The sequence below is a fragment of the Carassius carassius genome, chromosome 40 (genome assembly GCF_963082965.1).
Source record: "Carassius carassius chromosome 40, fCarCar2.1, whole genome shotgun sequence".
Classification (NCBI taxonomy): domain Eukaryota; kingdom Metazoa; phylum Chordata; class Actinopteri; order Cypriniformes; family Cyprinidae; genus Carassius; species Carassius carassius.
The window spans coordinates 28,724,900-28,743,365 of record NC_081794.1 but is presented as its reverse complement, the minus strand read 5'-3'; the positions used below and the strand labels follow the sequence as shown (position 1 = coordinate 28,743,365).

General features: G+C 39.3%; 2 protein-coding genes across 2 annotated transcripts in view; one reads left to right on the top strand and one right to left on the bottom strand.

Moving 5' to 3' along the window:
• Nucleotides 1-9,743, top strand: part of sec31b (SEC31 homolog B, COPII coat complex component) — a 28,962-nt gene extending 19,219 nt beyond the window's left edge. The window contains exons 20-27 of the mRNA XM_059532905.1: nt 2,611-2,746; nt 3,796-4,137; nt 4,222-4,260; nt 5,976-6,031; nt 6,840-6,965; nt 7,062-7,181; nt 9,175-9,246; nt 9,319-9,743. Of these exons, the coding sequence (XP_059388888.1) occupies nt 2,611-2,746; nt 3,796-4,137; nt 4,222-4,260; nt 5,976-6,031; nt 6,840-6,965; nt 7,062-7,181; nt 9,175-9,246; nt 9,319-9,498 (1,071 nt within the window). The 3' untranslated portion in view covers nt 9,499-9,743. The remainder of the gene's footprint in view (nt 1-2,610; nt 2,747-3,795; nt 4,138-4,221; nt 4,261-5,975; nt 6,032-6,839; nt 6,966-7,061; nt 7,182-9,174; nt 9,247-9,318) is intronic.
• Nucleotides 9,744-13,671: 3,928 nt separating this feature from the next.
• scd (stearoyl-CoA desaturase (delta-9-desaturase)) lies at nt 13,672-17,657 on the bottom strand. Its single transcript, XM_059532900.1, has 6 exons — nt 17,395-17,657; nt 17,069-17,291; nt 16,465-16,595; nt 15,429-15,634; nt 14,765-14,997; nt 13,672-14,419 (listed from the first exon to the last, which is right to left on the bottom strand). Exons 2-6 carry the CDS (start codon nt 17,277-17,279, stop codon nt 14,220-14,222), a joined length of 981 nt encoding a protein of 326 aa, XP_059388883.1. The 5' UTR covers nt 17,280-17,291; nt 17,395-17,657; the 3' UTR covers nt 13,672-14,219.
• Between the last annotated feature and the right edge of the window lie 809 nt (nt 17,658-18,466).

Genomic DNA, 18,466 nt, shown 5'->3' with positions numbered 1-18,466 from the left:
TGAGTGAGGGAGTGAGTGAGTGTAATAGTGTGAGTGCGTGAGTGAGTGAGGGAGTGTAATAGTGTGAGTGAGGGAGTGAGTGAGTGAGGGAGTGAGTGAGTGAGGGAGTGTAATAGTGTGAGTGAGTGAGTGAGTGAGTGAGTGAGTGAGGGAGTGTAATAGTGTGAGTGAGTGAGTGAGTGAGTGTGATAGTGTGAGTGAGTGAGTGAGTGAGGGAGTGTAATAGTGTGAGTGAGTGAGTGAGTGAGGGAGTGTAATAGTGTGAGTGAGGGAGTGAGTGTAATAGTGTGAGTGAGGGAGTGTAATAGTGTGAGTGAGTGAGTGAGGGAGTGTAATAGTGTGAGTGAGTGAGTGTAATAGTGTGAGTGAGTGAATGGGAGTGTAATAGTGTGAGTGAGTGAGTGAGTGAGTGAGTGTAATAGTGTGAGTGTAATAGTGTGAGTGAGTGAATGTGAGTGTAACAGTGTGAGTGAGTGAGTGTAATAGTGTGAGTGAGTGAGTGAGGGAGTGTAATAGTGTGAGTGAGGGAGTGTAATAGTGTGAGTGAGTGAGTGTAATAGTGTGAGTGAGGGAGTGTAATAGTGTGAGTGAGTGAGTGAGTGAGTGAGGGAGTGTAATACTGGGAGTGAGGGAGGGAGTGTAATAGTGTGAGTGAGTGAGGGAGTGTAATAGTGTGAGTGAGTGAGGGAGTGTAATAGTGTGAGTGAGTGAGTGAGTGACTGAGGGAGTGTAATAGTGTGAGTGAGGGAGTGTAATAGTGTGAGTGAGTGAGTGAGACAGTGTAATAGTGTGAGTGAGTGAGTGAGGGAGTGTAATAGTGTGAGTGAGTGAGTGAGTGTGATAGTGTGAGTGAGTGAGTGAGGGAGTGTAATAGTGTGAGTGAGTGAGGGAGTGTAATAGTGTGAGTGAGTGAGTGAGTGAGTGAGTGAGTGAGGGAGTGTAATAGTGTGAGTGAGGGAGTGAGTGAGTGAGTGAGGGAGTGTAATAGTGTGAGTGAGGGAGTGAGTGAGTGTAATAGTGTGAGTGAGTGAGTGAGGGAGTGTAATAGTGTGAGTGAGGGAGTGTAATAGTGTGAGTGAGTGAGGGAGTGTAATAGTGTGAGTGAGTGAGTGAGGGAGTGAGGGAGTGTAATAGTGTGAGTGAGTGAGTGAGGGAGTGTAATAGTGTGTGTGAGTGAGTGAGTGTGATAGTGTGAGTGAGTGAGTGAGGGAGTGTAATAGTGTGAGTGAGTGAGGGAGTGAGGGAGTGTAATAGTGTGAGTGAGTGAGTGAGTGAGGGAGTGTAATAGTGTGAGTGAGGGAGTGAGTGTAATAGTGTGAGTGAGTGAGGGAGTGTAATAGTGTGAGTGAGTGAGTGAGGGAGTGTAATAGTGTGAGTGAGTGAGTGAGGGAGTGTAATAGTGTGAGTGAGTGAGTGAGTGAGTGAGGGAGTGAGGGAGTGAGTGAGTGTAATAGTGTGAGTGAGTGAGGGAGTGTAATAGTGTGAGTGAGGGAGTGAGTGAGTGTAATAGTGTGAGTGAGTGAGTGAGTGTGATAGTGTGAGTGAGTGAGTGAGGGAGTGTAATAGTGTGAGTGAGTGAGTGAGTGAGTGAGGGAGTGTAATAGTGTGAGTGAGGGAGTGAGTGAGTGTAATAGTGTGAGTGAGTGAGTGAGTGTAATAGTGTGAGTGAGTGAGTGAGTGAGTGTGATAGTGTGAGTGAGTGAGTGAGGGAGTGTAATAGTGTGAGTGAGTGAGTGAGTGAGTGAGGGAGTGTAATAGTGTGAGTGAGGGAGTGAGGGAGTGTAATAGTGTGAGTGAGGGAGTGAGTGAGTGTAATAGTGTGAGTGAGTGAGTGAGGGAGTGAGGGAGTGTAATAGTGTGAGTGAGTGAGTGAGTGAGGGAGTGTAATAGTGTGAGTGAGGGAGTGAGTGAGTGTAATAGTGTGAGTGAGTGAGTGAGTGAGTGAGTGAGGGAGTGTAATAGTGTGAGTGAGTGAGTGAGGGAGTGTAATAGTGTGAGTGAGTGAGTGAGTGAGGGAGTGTAATAGTGTGAGTGAGTGAGTGAGTGAGTGAGTGAGGGAGTGTAATAGTGTGAGTGAGTGAGTGAGTGAGTGAGGGAGTGTAATAGTGTGAGTGAGGGAGTGAGTGAGTGTAATAGTGTGAGTGAGGGAGTGTAATAGTGTGAGTGAGGGAGTGAGTGAGTGTAATAGTGTGAGTGAGTGAGTGAGGGAGTGTAATAGTGTGAGTGAGTGAGTGAGTGAGTGAGGGAGTGTAATAGTGTGAGTGAGGGAGTGAGTGAGTGTAATAGTGTGAGTGAGGGAGTGTAATAGTGTGAGTGAGGGAGTGAGTGAGTGTAATAGTGTGAGTGAGTGAGTGAGGGAGTGTAATAGTGTGAGTGAGTGAGTGAGTGAGGGAGTGTAATAGTGTGAGTGAGTGAGTGTAATAGTGTGAGTGAGTGAGTGAGTGAGGGAGTGTAATAGTGTGAGTGAGTGAGTGTAATAGTGTGAGTGAGTGAATGGGAGTGTAATAGAGTGAGTGAGTGAGTGAGTGAGTGAGTGTGATAGTGTGTGTGAGGGAGTATAACCAGTAATCCAGCAGTTCTTTAGGTGTTGTGTGTGTGTTGTGTGTTCAGGGGCCTCCTCAGATGCAGCAGATGATGCCCCGTCTCTTCACTCCTCAGCCACGGCCCGATCTTTCTGCTCCTGCTGGAGCTCCACGTCCGAGCCTGAGACCCTCTGTCTACCCACAACACCCTGCCACAGCTCCGGGTACCTGTCAATCAAATTTCATTCATGAAATACACCAATCATTCAAACACTGATGTGCACACTACTGTTCAAACATTTGCCAGCAGTGAGGCTCCTCTGCTCACCAAAGCTGTGTTAATTTGATCCAAAATACAGTACAAAATTGTGATTTTTATTTTAACAATTTAAAACAGCTGTTTTTTTTGTGTGTGTGTGTGTGAATCTGTTAAAATTTTATTTATTGCTGTGATCAAAGTTGATTTTTTTTCGCACATCCAATCAAAATATTCAAGAGTTTTATGTCACCTTTATATGGATAGGAAAGAAATATAATTGGTGACTATAAGGTGTATAAGGTGTTGACTATAAGACTATAATGTGTAAGAACTGTCTAGACACATTGGTTTCAGTTCCACAGCAGAAATAGCATCAGCCCTGTGTGCAAAAGGGAAAGTACAGGAAGTGCATCTGTTGGAGAGATAAAACGACAGAGAGAAGCCTTGAAATAATATTAACACAGATGCAACTACAAAATGTAATGTAAATATTTTAAAAGTGTAACTGTAACCTGGAAAATTATTGGTATAGATTTTAGCTGATAACTAATTGTTCTAAAAATCAATGTTTTGATGCCAAATTCATCTGGTTGAGGATAATGTAAAATCACTTGAAGAAAAAAACACTTAAGCAAAAACATGTTCAGGTCAAAGTAATAATTTTATATTTCAATTTTTTATTATTAAATGTAAACATTTGTGATCCTGAAATTTCCTGGTAGATCACTGTTCGAAGAATTATTGGGTATAATATGTCACAGATCAATTTATTTTCCTATCCTCTCTTACATAAGTGAACTATAGTGTCCTGCACTCACTGGTAAAATGTGTCAAAAATATATCTGGTGTCTGATTAATTTTGGTTTAAAAGTATGTAACAAAAATGATTGTGCTTGTAATATTTTTAACACATCATATCACCCAGCCCTACCTCATCTTTTGAACACAAGTGTATTATTTGCAAACACATGTATTTGATCAAAACCGTCTGTCTGTGATGCTTGGATCCTGCAGGTTTTGCTCCGTCTCAGCTGTTTGCTCAGTCTGGTTCTCTTGGAGCTCCGGTGGGTTTCATGTCTGGGCCCTCGATGTCTGGGCCCTCGATGTCTGGCCCCTCGATGTCTGGGCCCTCGATGTCTGGGCCCTCAGGGCCGCCCTCCTCTCCCCCGGGCCCCATGATGCCCGCTCCGCCCGGCCCAGGGTTCATCTCGCCCACGTCTCTGCCAGGTGGCCCGGTGCCCTTTCCAGCGGCTCCTCCCAGCGGGGCCTATCTCGGAGCCGGGTATCCTCCAGGTGGCCCCGGAGCCCCAGGGGCCAAGAGCTTCAGCAGCGCTGGTGTCCCGCCTCCACCGACAGGTACCTGCAGACGTCTGGAGGAACTGCTGAACACAGCCGTGTCTCATCTGTGTATTTATATTCATCCTGCTGTTTGATTTCCAGGATATTTCCCATGGCTGATGTGCCACACAGAAGAGGAAGGTGACAGGGAGAGAGATGTGTGTGTGTGTGTGTGTGTGTGTGTGTGTGTGTGTTTATTAGGGCTGCCCTCGACTTAAGATTTTTCTGATCAACTAGTAGTCGTTCATTTTAAGCATTAGTCGACTAATTGCACATTCATTAATAAACCATATGAATCATAGCATATAGCCTAATAAGCGCTCAAGTGCATGTATAAAGCTTGCCACAGCGAAGCTATGATTATGAATGTGTCAGGGTAAAACAGTGAGGAGGCTGCATTAACATTTTAATAATTTATTAATAAACAAGTGTATTTTTTGTTTTCAGCTTTAGAGATGAATTCGGCGACACTGACTGCATGCAGGTTTCATCCGGATTACATAATCTGAGAATATTTGGTTTGGTTTCATCTGAAAGTAGATATTTCACTCTCTATAGATACGTTTTCACGCAAACAGGGTTCAGCGCTTGAGTTCATTGAGACCGAGACGGCAGAAAACGCATCCTGTTTGCTTTCAATATTTTACAAAGGCACAATGTTTCGTTTCAGTTTTATTACAGATTTTGAATGATGCATTACTCTTATCTGTATGAGGGAGTATTTTATGAGCAGTCCTGCTATAGCGCACATTTCTGTAGGTTAACATTAGATTGAGCTGCCATGTGAAGTTGCTAATACTTACATATTTCAGATGACAAGCCATATTTGAGGTGTTTAGCCTTAGTGTTTATACTTTTGAATGCAGTGATATTGTGTGTGTGTGTGTGTGTGTGTGTGTGTGTAAGAGGGACAGCAACAGCCCAAATTCAGCTCTTCTAATATTTAATGCTGACTGATTACAAGTCATTTGCATATTCGCACACTGGTCATGTCGTGCTTCCTGCGTGTTTCTCTGAGCTTCATTTTTAATGTTTGTGTGATTGCTCAGTGCTGTTTAGAACTATGCTGTGTAAGTTTTGCATTATATAAACACTAAGAAATGTCTACACTAATGTTCAAAAGTTTGAGGTCGGTAAGATTTGAAAAAAAAATCCTTTTGTTTTTATCAAGGCTGCTTTTATTTGCCCAAAAATACAGCAAAATAAAAATCCTTGAACATTTTTAAATAATAGATGTAATATGTTTTTATACATTTATTTATATTTAAAAAAATAAGTGTTTAAGATCAAAACTATAAGTATAAATAAGTGTTTTATTTAAAAAAAAAAAAGAAATATTATTACAACTTCAAATAGGTTTTTGTGTGTGAATATATTGTAAGATATAATTTATTTCTGTGATGCTCCGCTGTATTTTCAGCATCATTCCTCCAGTCTTCAGTGTCACATGATCTTCAGAAATCAGAATAATATGATGATTTACTGCTCAAGAAACATTTCTAATTATTATCAATGTTGAACACAGTTGTGCTGCTCAATATTTTTATGGATTAACAGATGAATTGGATATTTAAAAGAACAGCATTTATTTGAAATAGAAATCTTTTGTATTACAAATCTTGCTGAATCTAACTGATCTAAACTTTTGAATGCTAGTGTAAGTCAGAAAGAAACGCTACAGAGACACTTAAATCACCTTCACAAACATCTGTAAAGATGCAGTGACATTCAGACATTTCTGACTGTGACTTGAGTGTCCAGATATGTTTATCTGCTGCTGTATTGATGCATGCATTTATATTTAAATGTAGATATATGTTTTGGTGATTAATTCGCTGTGAATATTGTCTCTTCAGTTCAGGACGGGTGGAATGACCCTCCAGCTGTACGCTCAGCACACCGCAAGAAAAAGGTAATTAGAATTTGCTTAACGATGTTACTTATAAAAATGCATTCACCGGGAAACAATATGACCTGTTGTCCACTGACATGATGCTGGAGCTGCTTCTCAATCTGGCTTTGTTCTGCATGTTTCTACCAAATAAACATTCACATTTGTGTATTTGGTAGATGCTTTTAATCTAACGCAACACGCTCTCCATTTAAGATTTACACGAGTTCATGCATTCCCTGGGAATTGAACCCATGACTTCAGTTTTGCAAGCACCATGATGCTACTTGATTTCTGCAATAAAAATAATTTTATTTACAAATATTGCATGCAGTTGCATGCATCATGTTGAATGTCATATCAAATCCAATGATTGTATAAAAAAATTAAAGTACTTTAAAGGTTGAAATACGTTTTTTAAAGTATAAAACAATAAATAAGTGATTTACAAATATTGCATGCATTTGCATGAAATTAATTATATAATAAAATAATTGTTGTATTAAAATGACTGCGGTTTGTTATATCAAATTCAGTGATTGCATATAAACCTTAAATTAAAATGGTCTCAAAGATATAAAATAATAAATGATTCCAGTAATTTTCTTTATAAATATTGCACGCATTTGCATGTTTTTTTTTTTTCAATTGTTTATTATGTGTTAAAATAACTGGTGTTTTTTATTTAATTAAGGGTATTCATTCATTATTAATAGGATTTCATGACTTTGAATGCTAAAATATTTTCTCAAACATATAAAACAATAAATGTTTTACATATATTTCATGCATTTGTGTGTGTGTGTGTGTGTGTGTGTGTGTTGTTCAGCTGCCAGAGAACTACACTCCCCCCACTCCGATCACAGCACCGGTGATGGGTTTCGCGGCAGAGGCTCCTGTTCCTCAGGATCGAATCCAGGTGCCGCCCGGAGCCCCTCAGGAGCCCAGCAAGCAGGTCAGAGGTCATCATGCCAAAGCCCATCAGATGAGCTAGTGTGTTTTATCATATTAACTGTGTGTGTGTGTGTGTGTGTGTGTGTGTGTGTTGTAGTCCTTACAGCAGCTTCCTGCCGAGCGTGTGGGGCAGAAGGAAATCCCCGCCGAACATATGATCCTCAAGACCACCTTCAGCAGCCTTGTGCAGCGCTGTCAGCTGGCCGCTGCTGACCCGGTAACACTCTCTCACACACACACACACACACACACAGGCGAGGCACATTGCATACACGGCTGCCAAGAGTTTTCTCAATCTGGCAAGCTCTAATCTGATTGCCTTTCTTTATGTAACCATCTGGAATTGTTGCACAGGTTCAAATCTGTCCACAGAGACAGGGTCATGTTTACAAAGTACAGTCTAATGCTCTAAAATTTGCAAAGTTTACCAAGTTAGTTGCATCATGTAGAGTACATAGTGCCAAGTAGGCTGCATCACCCTTTTGCCGGTGTCAGTGTTGCCAGGTCACAGTAACATTTCAAAAGAGCAATGATGTGCAAGTGCTATAACAAGTCTCAGTTAGCCTAACCAACGACACATAGCAAGGTTTTTTATGTTTGCTGGACTCTAATGGTGCTAGAGTTCAGGTTCAGCTAGAGGGACAAATAAAGATGGAAGAGATGTGTTTGTAGCTGATTCTTGAAGATGGCTAAGGACTTAGATGCTCTGATTGAGTTGTGTAGGTCATTCCTCCTAATGTAGAAGTCTGTGGAAGTGATTCTGTGCCTCTTTGGGATGGCACAATAAAGCGACGTTCACTTGCAGAACACAAGCTTCTAGAGGCACATAAGTCAGAAGTAATGAATTTAGGTAAATTGGTGCAGAGCCAGTGGTGGTTTTGTAGGCAAACATCATGCCTTGAATTGAACATGACGTGTGTTCTTTCCAGCTCATTAAAGATTAATCTTGCTGCCGCGTTCTGGATTAATTGTACAGGTTTGATAGAACTTGCTGGAAGACCTGCCGAGAGGGCATTGCAATAGTCCAGCCACAGAACAAGAGCTTGAACAAGTTGTGCAGCATGTTCCAAAAGAAAGGGCTTGATCTTCTTGATGTTGAATAAAGCTAATCTGCAGAAAGTTAGCTGATCATCAATCATAATTCCAAGGTTTCTGTATGTTTTTGAAGGAGTTATGGTTGATTTGCCTAACTTGATGGTGAAATTGTGATGAAACTATGGGTTTGCTGGAACCACAAGCAGTTCTGTCTTGGCAAGGTTGAGTTGAAAGTGATGGTCCTTCATCCAGCAAGAAATGTCTGTTTGACAAGCTGAGATGCGAGTAGCTACCATCGAATCATCAGGATGGAATGAGAGTGATATGAAAAGCCATGTTTCTGAATGACAGAACCTAATAATGCCATTTAGACAGAGAAGAGAAGCGGTCCAAGAACTGAGCCCTGAGGCACACCAGTACTGTAGTTAGATGTTATGACTTGGACACCTCACCTCTCCAAGATACTTTGAAGGACCTATCTGAGAGATAAGACTCAAACCACTGGAGTGTGTTTCCTGAGAGGCTCTTTGCCGGTAGAATAGACCGGAGGATCTGGAGGTTAACCGTGTCAGAAGCAGCAGACAGATCCAGTAACACAGGTATAGGAGATTCGGAAGCTGCTCTTTTCAGTCTTAGCGCTTCAACAACTGAGAGCAAGTCAGTCTCGCTCGAACATCCACTTCTGAAACCAGATTGGTTTCTGTCCAGGAGGTTGTTCTGTGTGAGAAAGGCAGAGACTTGGTTGAACACAGCTCGTTCAAGTGTTTGTTTTCAATGAAAAATTTTAGAGGGGAAAAATTCTCAACCTAATTAAAGTTTCTCCCTCAATAAAAGAAAGAAAAGTTATCTTCACATAATGTTGTTGTTTTATATATTTGTTTTATCTTTTTAATAAAAATAAATAAAACTTCTTTTTTTTTTTTAATCAAATCATCATCAGTGATTTCCAGAATATGTATCTGATTTAAAACCACATTTGGAAGAGGTTCATAATGGTTGCGAAAAATCAGGACTTTGTTTTTACACATGCGCGAGCAATCTGCATCTGAAAAATCTGATGCCAATGTAAATAAAGCCACAAGCAGTATCTTCTTATGTAAGTGGGGAGATTTCTGACCGGAATAAGCTGCGAAGTGAACTGGACTTATTTATTTCATATATGATTTCCCTTGCAGCAAACAAAGCGCAAACTGGACGATGCCTCCAAGCGTCTGGAGAGTCTGTACGACAAGCTGCGAGACCAAGCGGTGAGTTAAAGACATTTATTCCCGTCTCTTCAGTCTCTAAGATGTCCTAATAAACCTCTCATGTGTCTTCAGCTGTCTCCCAGCATCCTCGGCGGCCTGCACGAGATCAGCCGCTGCGTCAGCGTCCGTAACTATCATCAGGGTCTGGAGGTTCACACGCAGGTGGTGAGCAGCAGCAACTTCAGCGAGATCTCTGCCTTCATGCCTGTCCTCAAGATGCTCATGACCATCGCCAACAAGCTGGCCGTGTGACTCCAGCGCTCCACAGCAGATCCGGTTTCCACTTGTGTTTTGATCTGTCGCTGAACTGTGCTTTAAGAATGAATGTACCGTTAATATCCCACTGCTTTCTTCACATGTGTTTGGGATTCTCCTTTCATTGCAGCTGGCCTTATTCATCCCACAACAAGCAGAATGACTTTCTGTGCAGAATTGCTCATAAAACCATTATTGTATAAATTGCAAAGAATTAAATTCAATGGATTGTCTAAAACAGGCCTTAAGGCAAGCAGAACTTTAATTCAGTGTGCAAATGTGGGAACTTTATCATGAAATGCTAGCAGAACAACTTTGCATCATTTTTCGTAACCATTGTTGCATAAATTGGGTTGAATTGAATGCAGTGGTTTACCTAATAATAGGCCTTGAAACAAGCAGAACCAATTGTATAAATGATTGCATTTAGTTCAAAGTAAGATCAGGCCTTTTTGTGTGAAACGCAAGCAGAATGATTTTCTGTGCATCATGAACTGTGTTGAACGGTTCGTCCAAGAATATGAGCTGGACAAATTGATGTAAATTATTTGTTAAACAATTCTTTCATAAATTGCTGCCTTTAATTAAGTGTGAGAATCTACACAAGCAAAATTACTTTCTGTGCATAATTGTTCATAAAGGAATTCATGCATAAATTATTGCACTGAATGCAACAGTTTAAGCACAATTTACTGCATTCAGTTCAATGTAAGAATGCAATGCGTTATTGGTTGAATGCAACGGATTGAACCAAAAGACGAACCGTTTATAATATAATTCTAATGTAAATTGTTGACTTCAACTCAATGTGAGAATCTACATGAGCAGAACGACTTTCTTTGCATAATTAATGTTTAAAAAAAATTATTGCATTGAACTGAATGCCATATTTTGCCCAAAATGGCCATTAAAACAAGAAGAACCAATTAATGTAAATTAGCAGCTGATTGATCGCAATTGGTTCATTCTACACAAGCAGAACGGTTCTCTGTGCATAGTTGCTTGTTGGGTAAATTGCTTTGAAATGAATGCAACAGTTTTCCTGAAAACAAGCAGAAACAATTTGTGTAAATTGTTGCATTCAGTTCAATCTAAGAATGTGTTCTAGTCGTGAATTATTTCCCCACAGATTCGTTCTGAATGCATTTCATGAATTTGGTTCTTTTTTTTTTGGTTATATTACAAGAGCAGAAAGTTTTGACACTATCTGTAGTTTATTGATCGTGATGATTGTTATTGGACGACTGTGTGAGTGGATTTGGTTTGTGTGAAGGCTTGTTTTCATAGAGAGGCACTGCTGTTTCTCCTCCAAACACTCCTGTAGAAAAACCAGAGCTTCATTAGATGTTCTTCAAACCATTGCAACAAAGATGAATGGCACTGTGTGTGAAGAAGTCTCTGTCAAGAAAGTTATTTCATCTCAAAGTCAATGAATAAAACCAACTATAAAAGAACATTACATTAACATTAATGGTCCTAAAAAAAATCGTATTTATTTAAAATGTAATTTTGATTGATTTTTAAAGTGAAAAAGATTTTTCTCTTGACAGAGATTCTTCAGTACTTTAACAGAGCAAAGAAACTGAATACAACGTAACAGTTAACATGATAAAATAGTTTCATCTTTTAACATGTTTATGTTCTGGTAATAAACATGTCCTCATCACAGTCGTGCTGTTTTGTGTCTGTGTGCACCACGAAACCAGTTCATTCTGAAGGTTGTGAGTGAAACTCTTACATGCTTGAAAACACTTGAAGTAAAATATACACAACTTTCATTAATGCTCAGTGTGTCAAAGCTATTTATTTCAACATGCAACTTTTTGACTTTCAGTATTCAAGTACATTGTTACTGATCTATATATATGTGTGTGTACATATTGTATATGTATGTATGTAGCCTAAATTCTTCAGAATAATGCTTAGTTATCCTTAATCAACCTTTCTCTTTATATAAAGCATTTATTTCATTCAGTGGATAATCGAGAGCATACTGAATCTGCAATATTTTCGTGAATTACGAGCCATGTTATTATTAAAAAATAGTAATATACCATTATTATTAATATTTATTTTAAAAATCTAAAATTTAGCTATTAATGTACTATTTATTAACGTAAATATTAATGCATGCCATCAAATTCAGCAGTAGCTAGTTTTTGCGTTAGCATGTGGCGCTTTGATAAAAAAAAATAGGGATAAACTGCGCTTTCATTCATCGATAGTTAACTATTCAAATAAAACTCTTATTTTTACGAATTTCCTTGGTGGGTTTAGAAACCGCAGACGGTTTATCTCATCGCTGCATTTGAGAGGCGTTCGCTGATTGGTACAGAGGGATCATACGGCGCTGCTGATTGGCTCACGCTGACCTGTTGATGTTTTGAACTCATGTAACCGTTTTCCATTATGACGTCACACCACAATGTGAGTCACTGTAAACACGAGGTAGAAATGACACTGAAACGCATCATATTTAGTGGAGCTTTTAACACAATCATAACGTCCTGTTGTTTATTGTCCACACTTACATATTTGAAATACCTGTGAAATCTGAGAAATGTTTTAACTGGCATTATTATAATTAGAGTTATTCGTTAAAATATCGTTTCTGCAGTAACTAATGCTGATTCTGCAGTCTGAGTCAAATGAGTGTACTGCACAAATACCATTACAAACACAACCTTCCTGAGAGAATGAGAGACAAGTACAGACATGGAGTTTAATTATGAGCTGTGAAAATAATGCTCTGTCATTTAACAGCAGGAATTAAGGCTTCTCCTGAACCTCTTTAGGAGATCATAAATGGTGTTTAAATCAAAAGGCCGATAAGCTCCTAGCATTGTGTTTATTAAATCAGCATAACACAAACAATCCGATCATTATGATTGACGAATGTTAATAAACCATGAAAGTTCGATCACGATCATCGTATCTTCATAAATTGACGCGGACTGAATCGATTCGGATCTTTCTGGAATCAATTGAAAGAATCATTTGTTCCACCCTTTCTTGCTTAATTTTCGAATTGAATGTTCGTCCAAATCACGTCCATGATCGAAGAAAATAGCCCTTTCTCAAAACGAAGCTTGTAAATATGAAGATAGGCCTACGTTTGTAAAATAACCGATTAAAATAGATGCGTTAAACCGAACGATGTTCGCGATAATTTGCGAACAAAAGAGAATTAGAATTAATTAACCCTCAAGCATGCATGCATTAATTGATTTGATGAATTATGTTTTGTAGTGCAATGTTGTTTGGTTTGCCTAACTCGGTTCCATTAAAAAAAAGGGATTTAATCAATAGACAAAAATATAAAACGTAACCAATTTTTTGCTGATTCGTAACTTAAGTGAATTTCCCTCCAGTTAACTTCGCTTTTCCTTGAAATTGTGTAAATAAAAGTTTTAACTAGAGCATATAACGGAAAGTCTGATTTCGAGTCTTCAAAAGATTCAAGAGCTTTTAAAATGATTAATAAAATGCCACAACACTGAGAAAATTGGCAGAACCGTATAGATGAAGTGCAGACTTCGTACATGTGTCAGAAAGTGTAGAAGCTTGTTGCTTCAGACTTTATTTCCAGTAAATAATCATGAATCAAGAGTCAATTGATTATTACAGGCTGTTATCGCAAACAGGAACATCACATTAGTTTTAATATCACAACCGTTGTTTGGCATCTTGAGTCACAGACAAGTGACAAGAGTAAAAATAAGGCGATCTGTCCAGTGTGTACAGTAGGCTATAAAGTCTTTAAAGAACTACAATCCAAATGGTTTTAAAGTTACCAAACAAATTAATGAAAAGTAGCCAAGCAAAAAAAAAAAAAAAAAAAAAAAAAAGAAGAGTTCTCTGAAAATACATTATGTTGGATTAAACATAAAGGTAAACTAGATTCAGATCGCATGCAACACCGATGGGTTTTGGCATCATAACACACATTAATAATTAGAATTACTGTAAATCCACAGAGACATCCGTCTGTATTCTTTTGCGATAGAAAAGAGTTCTGTAGTAATACAGCATGCTTACACTAACAGACGTATGAAAAAGCAGGACTCAGCATGGCATTGCACAATTAATTATACAAAACCAAGCTAAACATCGTACAGTACTAAACCATCAAGAATCAACGCAACCTCAACCAATCAATCCAGCGACAGATTCCTTCTGGATTCCTCGGTGACGTTTAATTATTAATTAGAAGTCAACGTTACAAAGTGATCTTACGGATTAGACATTAATCTCAATCCGCATTTGTGCTGTGGTCAGAAATGCACAAGAATATAATAATCACAAACCATTAAAATGGATTGCAAGTGAATAATCTGTGCAAGCATGGCAACAAAACCAATTGGCAATAATAACAACTCATGAAACACTCTAGAATATTAAATAGATGTGCATCTGTGTTCATTTCTAGCGAGATGCACAGCTAAGTTTGGCAGGGTCATTGGGCACCGTGATTAGCTCCTGCATTGAGTCATTGACAAGAGCTCAGAACAGATCTACAGCCGGAAAGAAAATCTGAATAAGCGCTACACAAACAGGCCGGATCCCCGTATTAAAGCTTCACAGGCTAGACTGGAAAAAAAAAAACATTTGTCATCTGACACAGAGTTAGAGCGGAAGCTTCAACAGCGTCGCTGGAAGGACTGATTGTCCTCCTGTTTTCCGGTGTGCCGTTCGTTGGGATGAACGGATGGCGCTCGTTAGCCGCTCCAGTGGCTGCCGTCTCCGGTGCGCTGGGCTCGAGCGAGCACGGCCTCTCGGGACACACGCTTGGGCTCTCGGGCCAGACCCAGGAAACACATGAGGTCTATGAAGCAGGTGGTCAGGTTGAGCTTGCAGCCGAACTCGCTGGTGGCGTAGTCGAAGGGAAACGTGTGGTGATAGTTATGAAAGCCTTCACCTGAGAAATCAAAGAAGGAGATGATTCATCAATCCACAATCTAAGAGAAGCCTGAAGGGTTTTTAACTATTATACAAGTAAATTATATTTTCTATTTTTAATAACATTTCTTGATGTCTTTATAGGTGACGCTGCAGCACAGAAGCAGTCATTAGTGTCACAGGGATATTTGTAGCAAGACAACGATACATTGTATCAATTTCTCTTTTATGCCAAAAATCGTTAGGATATTAAGTAAAGATCAGGTTCCATGAAGATATTTTGTACATTTCCTACCGTAAACGTAATATGCATTGCTAAGAACTTCATTTGAACAACTTTCAGCTCGGTCTACATCAGACGTACCGATAGCACTGAAGGTGACGAATCGGTTCTCCCGGGGGTTGATTTTGGCGTCGTAGGGCCGGTTTCCCCACATGTGCGCGGCGCTGTTAACCAGCCAGGTGGCGTTGAGCACAAGAGCGTACCGGAGGAGGGAAGGTACGAAATACGCCACCCACAGAGACTCGCCCCAAAAGTACCACGGCACGACCGTCGGCACGAAGAAGCACATCAGCAGCACAGACGGCTTGTAGAACCTGAGACAGTGCAATCAAACTCTGTTAAAACACCATTCTGACTCACACACGTCATCAGTAGAAATAGACAACAACACATTGTATACATGTTTTTTTTGATGCCAAAAATCATTAGGATATTAAGTAAAGACCATGTTCCTACCGTAAATATATCAAAACTTTATTTTTGATTAGTAATATGCATTGCCAAGAACTTCATCTGAACAACTTTAAAGATGATTTTCTCAATATTTAGATTTTTGTGCTCCCTCAGATTCCAGATTTTCTAATAGTTGTGTCTCAGACAGATATTGTCCTCCGAACAAACCACACATCAATAGAAAGATTATTTATTCAACTTTCAGATGATGTATGAATCTCAATTTCATAAAATCGACTCTTATGACTGGTTTTGTGCTCCAGGGTCTCATCTGAAGTGATTTCAGACTTGCCTTCTCTGGAACATGACGACTTTATCGGCCTTCAGGTCTCCGAGCTCCAGCTTGCGTCCCTTCTCGATGACGTCCGGATGCTTGCGCACCAGCAGCCAGCCGACGTGAGAGAAGAAGAAGCCTCGCACGGCGTTGTGAGGGTCTGCGTCCGTCTCGGAGTATTTGTGGTGAACGCGGTGATCTCGAGACCATTCGTAGATGTCATTCTACAGCAGGAGATCAAGAAGCGCCTCGTTTCTACACTACTAATGAAAAAGATTGCAACTCTGCTCTGTGCTTCAAATCACACACTGCATCTTAAAAACAGAAATACATGGGAGTCCATTTCTGCCATTAAATAAAAAAATTCTGACTTTTTATTCAGTGGCTGAAACAGGCTTCCATAAAAGTCTTCCAACCTCAGGTCGAACTACGTTTATTTTTTGGCAAGATGGAGATCAAATGCACAATATAATAAACTTTATAGAAAGGGATTAACCACTTTCTTTTTTTACAACTTTAACAGGTTCACTAGCAGTCACATGTTTAAACCAGGGATATTCTAGATAACTAAAACCATAAATGTATAGTTACTTGATCAAATAAAATAAATGTTAAAATAAATATACAAAATAAAATACATTTTAATTTAATTTAAAGGTAGTGCCAGGGAAACATTTCTATCTTTTGTTACGTGTAAGTTATTAAATTAGCTTCAAAACAATAAATAAAAATTAAAAAATATTAAATACACAAAAAAAAAAAAACTAATACAAATGGCAACAAATAAATGCAAAAATAACATCTCATTCAAAATACAAGTATAATAGATTGATACAAAAAATGGTTTGATCACACATGACTTTCTGATCTAAAAACTTAGAATTGAGATGATTGTGTAGAAAAGAGTCTCAAATATAATAGAGATTTCCTTTGCATTATGTTTAATCAGTTCCAGACTTCCATGTGTGTGATTTCAGAGTTAGTGTGCATCACTCAACCTCTATTCGAACAATAAAGAGTGACGTCTGCAATCATGACAAATAAAGTCCGTTACCTGGAAGGCCATGGAGTTTCCGACGGCGAGAAAGATCTGGAGAGGTAATGATGCTTTATATGATCGGTGACTCCAGAGTCTGTGAGCGCCGGCGGTGATGCCCAGAGCACTGAACAACAAACACCCAAAAACTGGAGGAAAGGACAGACGCCCAATGACTTTAAAATCTACTACTTCACACACAAAACTTAAATTTTGAATGCACATACATGAAGTCTCAGTCACTCACAGTTCAACACACCTGGAGTTTAGCATCCTTTAATGCATTTTGAGCAAATATATGATAAAACAAACGCTCACTAGGAGCATTAGTACTAGTTATGCCCTCAATTCAATTTTTTTATTAAAAAGTACCAATTAAAAATTTTTACACTTTTTTTCCATCTGATTCTACCCCAGAGATTTTAAAATAAATATTTTAATAATGAAATTTCACATTTGTGCATGCTCATCAGTTCTCTGACATTGGTTATGGTCACATGACATGCAAATAAAATATTTCTTTTTTATTTTAATTAACTCTAAAACTTACAAATTATTAGTTTTATTTTTTATGATTTAATTAATTATTAGCGTTATGCTTGTATATATGCATGACACTTACACCAGATCCAAGTGAGAGCGCGTGCAGAAGGAAGCAGGAGCAGTCCGTACAGAGCTCCGATGTGCAGGAGACTCATCAGAATCACATTTCTCCACACTATGACGATGGGAGGCTTGGGCCCTTCTTTCTCTTTATACGTGTGATCAAACACGTCCTCCACTGCCCCCGGTTCTGGATGCCAAACTGGAGATGTGATGTCCCTGTCAGGCATGATGACCACTGCCTACACACACACTTACGTTATTATAACATACACAACAGCAACAGCGGATGCAGCCGAAGAAAAGCGAGAATAAAGAATAAAGTGGGTCAAATGAAACACTAACCGATCTGATGTTGCGAGTGAATGTAGCGCACGCGGAAGGATGGAAGACGCCGCTCCGGTGAAGCAGTGATGATCAAACGCGTGACGTTCAACGCAAACAGCTGCCGGTGATGCGCCGCTCCGTCGCGAGCTGAAGAAATACTGCGCGGTGATTGGTCAGGGAGTTTGAAGCCACCTTAAAGCGAGCGCTCCGATTGGCTGAGGTTCATCTGATGTTCGCGTTCTCGATTTCACACCAGCATCATTCCAGAACAACCAAACCTCACCGGAGCCAGTGCTTATATTTATACGGTAAACCCGCTCAGCCCACCGACCAGGAGTCCTCTCACGCAGCCAATCACCGGCGAGGAGGCCTCTCCCGCAGCCAATCACCGGTGAGAAGTCGTCTCCCGCAGCCAATCACCGCGAGCCCCTGCTGGCTCTGCTGTCACTGCTCGCATCGCTGTTTTCATATGATTTCTTCTTTGATTATCACTTTATATTGCACCTAAATTATGCTAAATATTGATATATACTGATAACAGAACAGGAAATAGATTAATTATAGTGACCTGTCAGCTGAACTATAGTTACCTCATTGCTTCAAAGTGTCAGAAATTTACTTTATAGCCTACAGTGTACAGCATTATCTATATGGGCCCCTAAATAAAAACAAGGGCATGTGAATCCGTTCATTAAAATAAGTTCTCTGGACAATCATAGATGTTATCAAACAAAGTTTTAAGCAAAAACTACCTCAAATAAGTTCATTAAAACTAACACGCTTGAAATTGATTCACTCATTTATTTTGTACCAAGTTATTTAGATTAATATATACAGTAGAGCCTACATAATTTCATTTCTACATTATTTGTAATAGGCCTAATATATTTTTTCCTATTAATTTGTAATATATTTTTTATTTTTTTATTTATTTAATTGTAGTGAATCAATTTGCTCAGAGTTTTCTGTTATAATGACACTCTCCCTTTAAATGTAGTTTAGTTTGAGCTACATTGTTTTCTCTTTTTGAAATCTTAATTTGTCATGTTTGAAGGTGTGTTGGAGTTAAAAGTTATTGTCAAAACTTTAG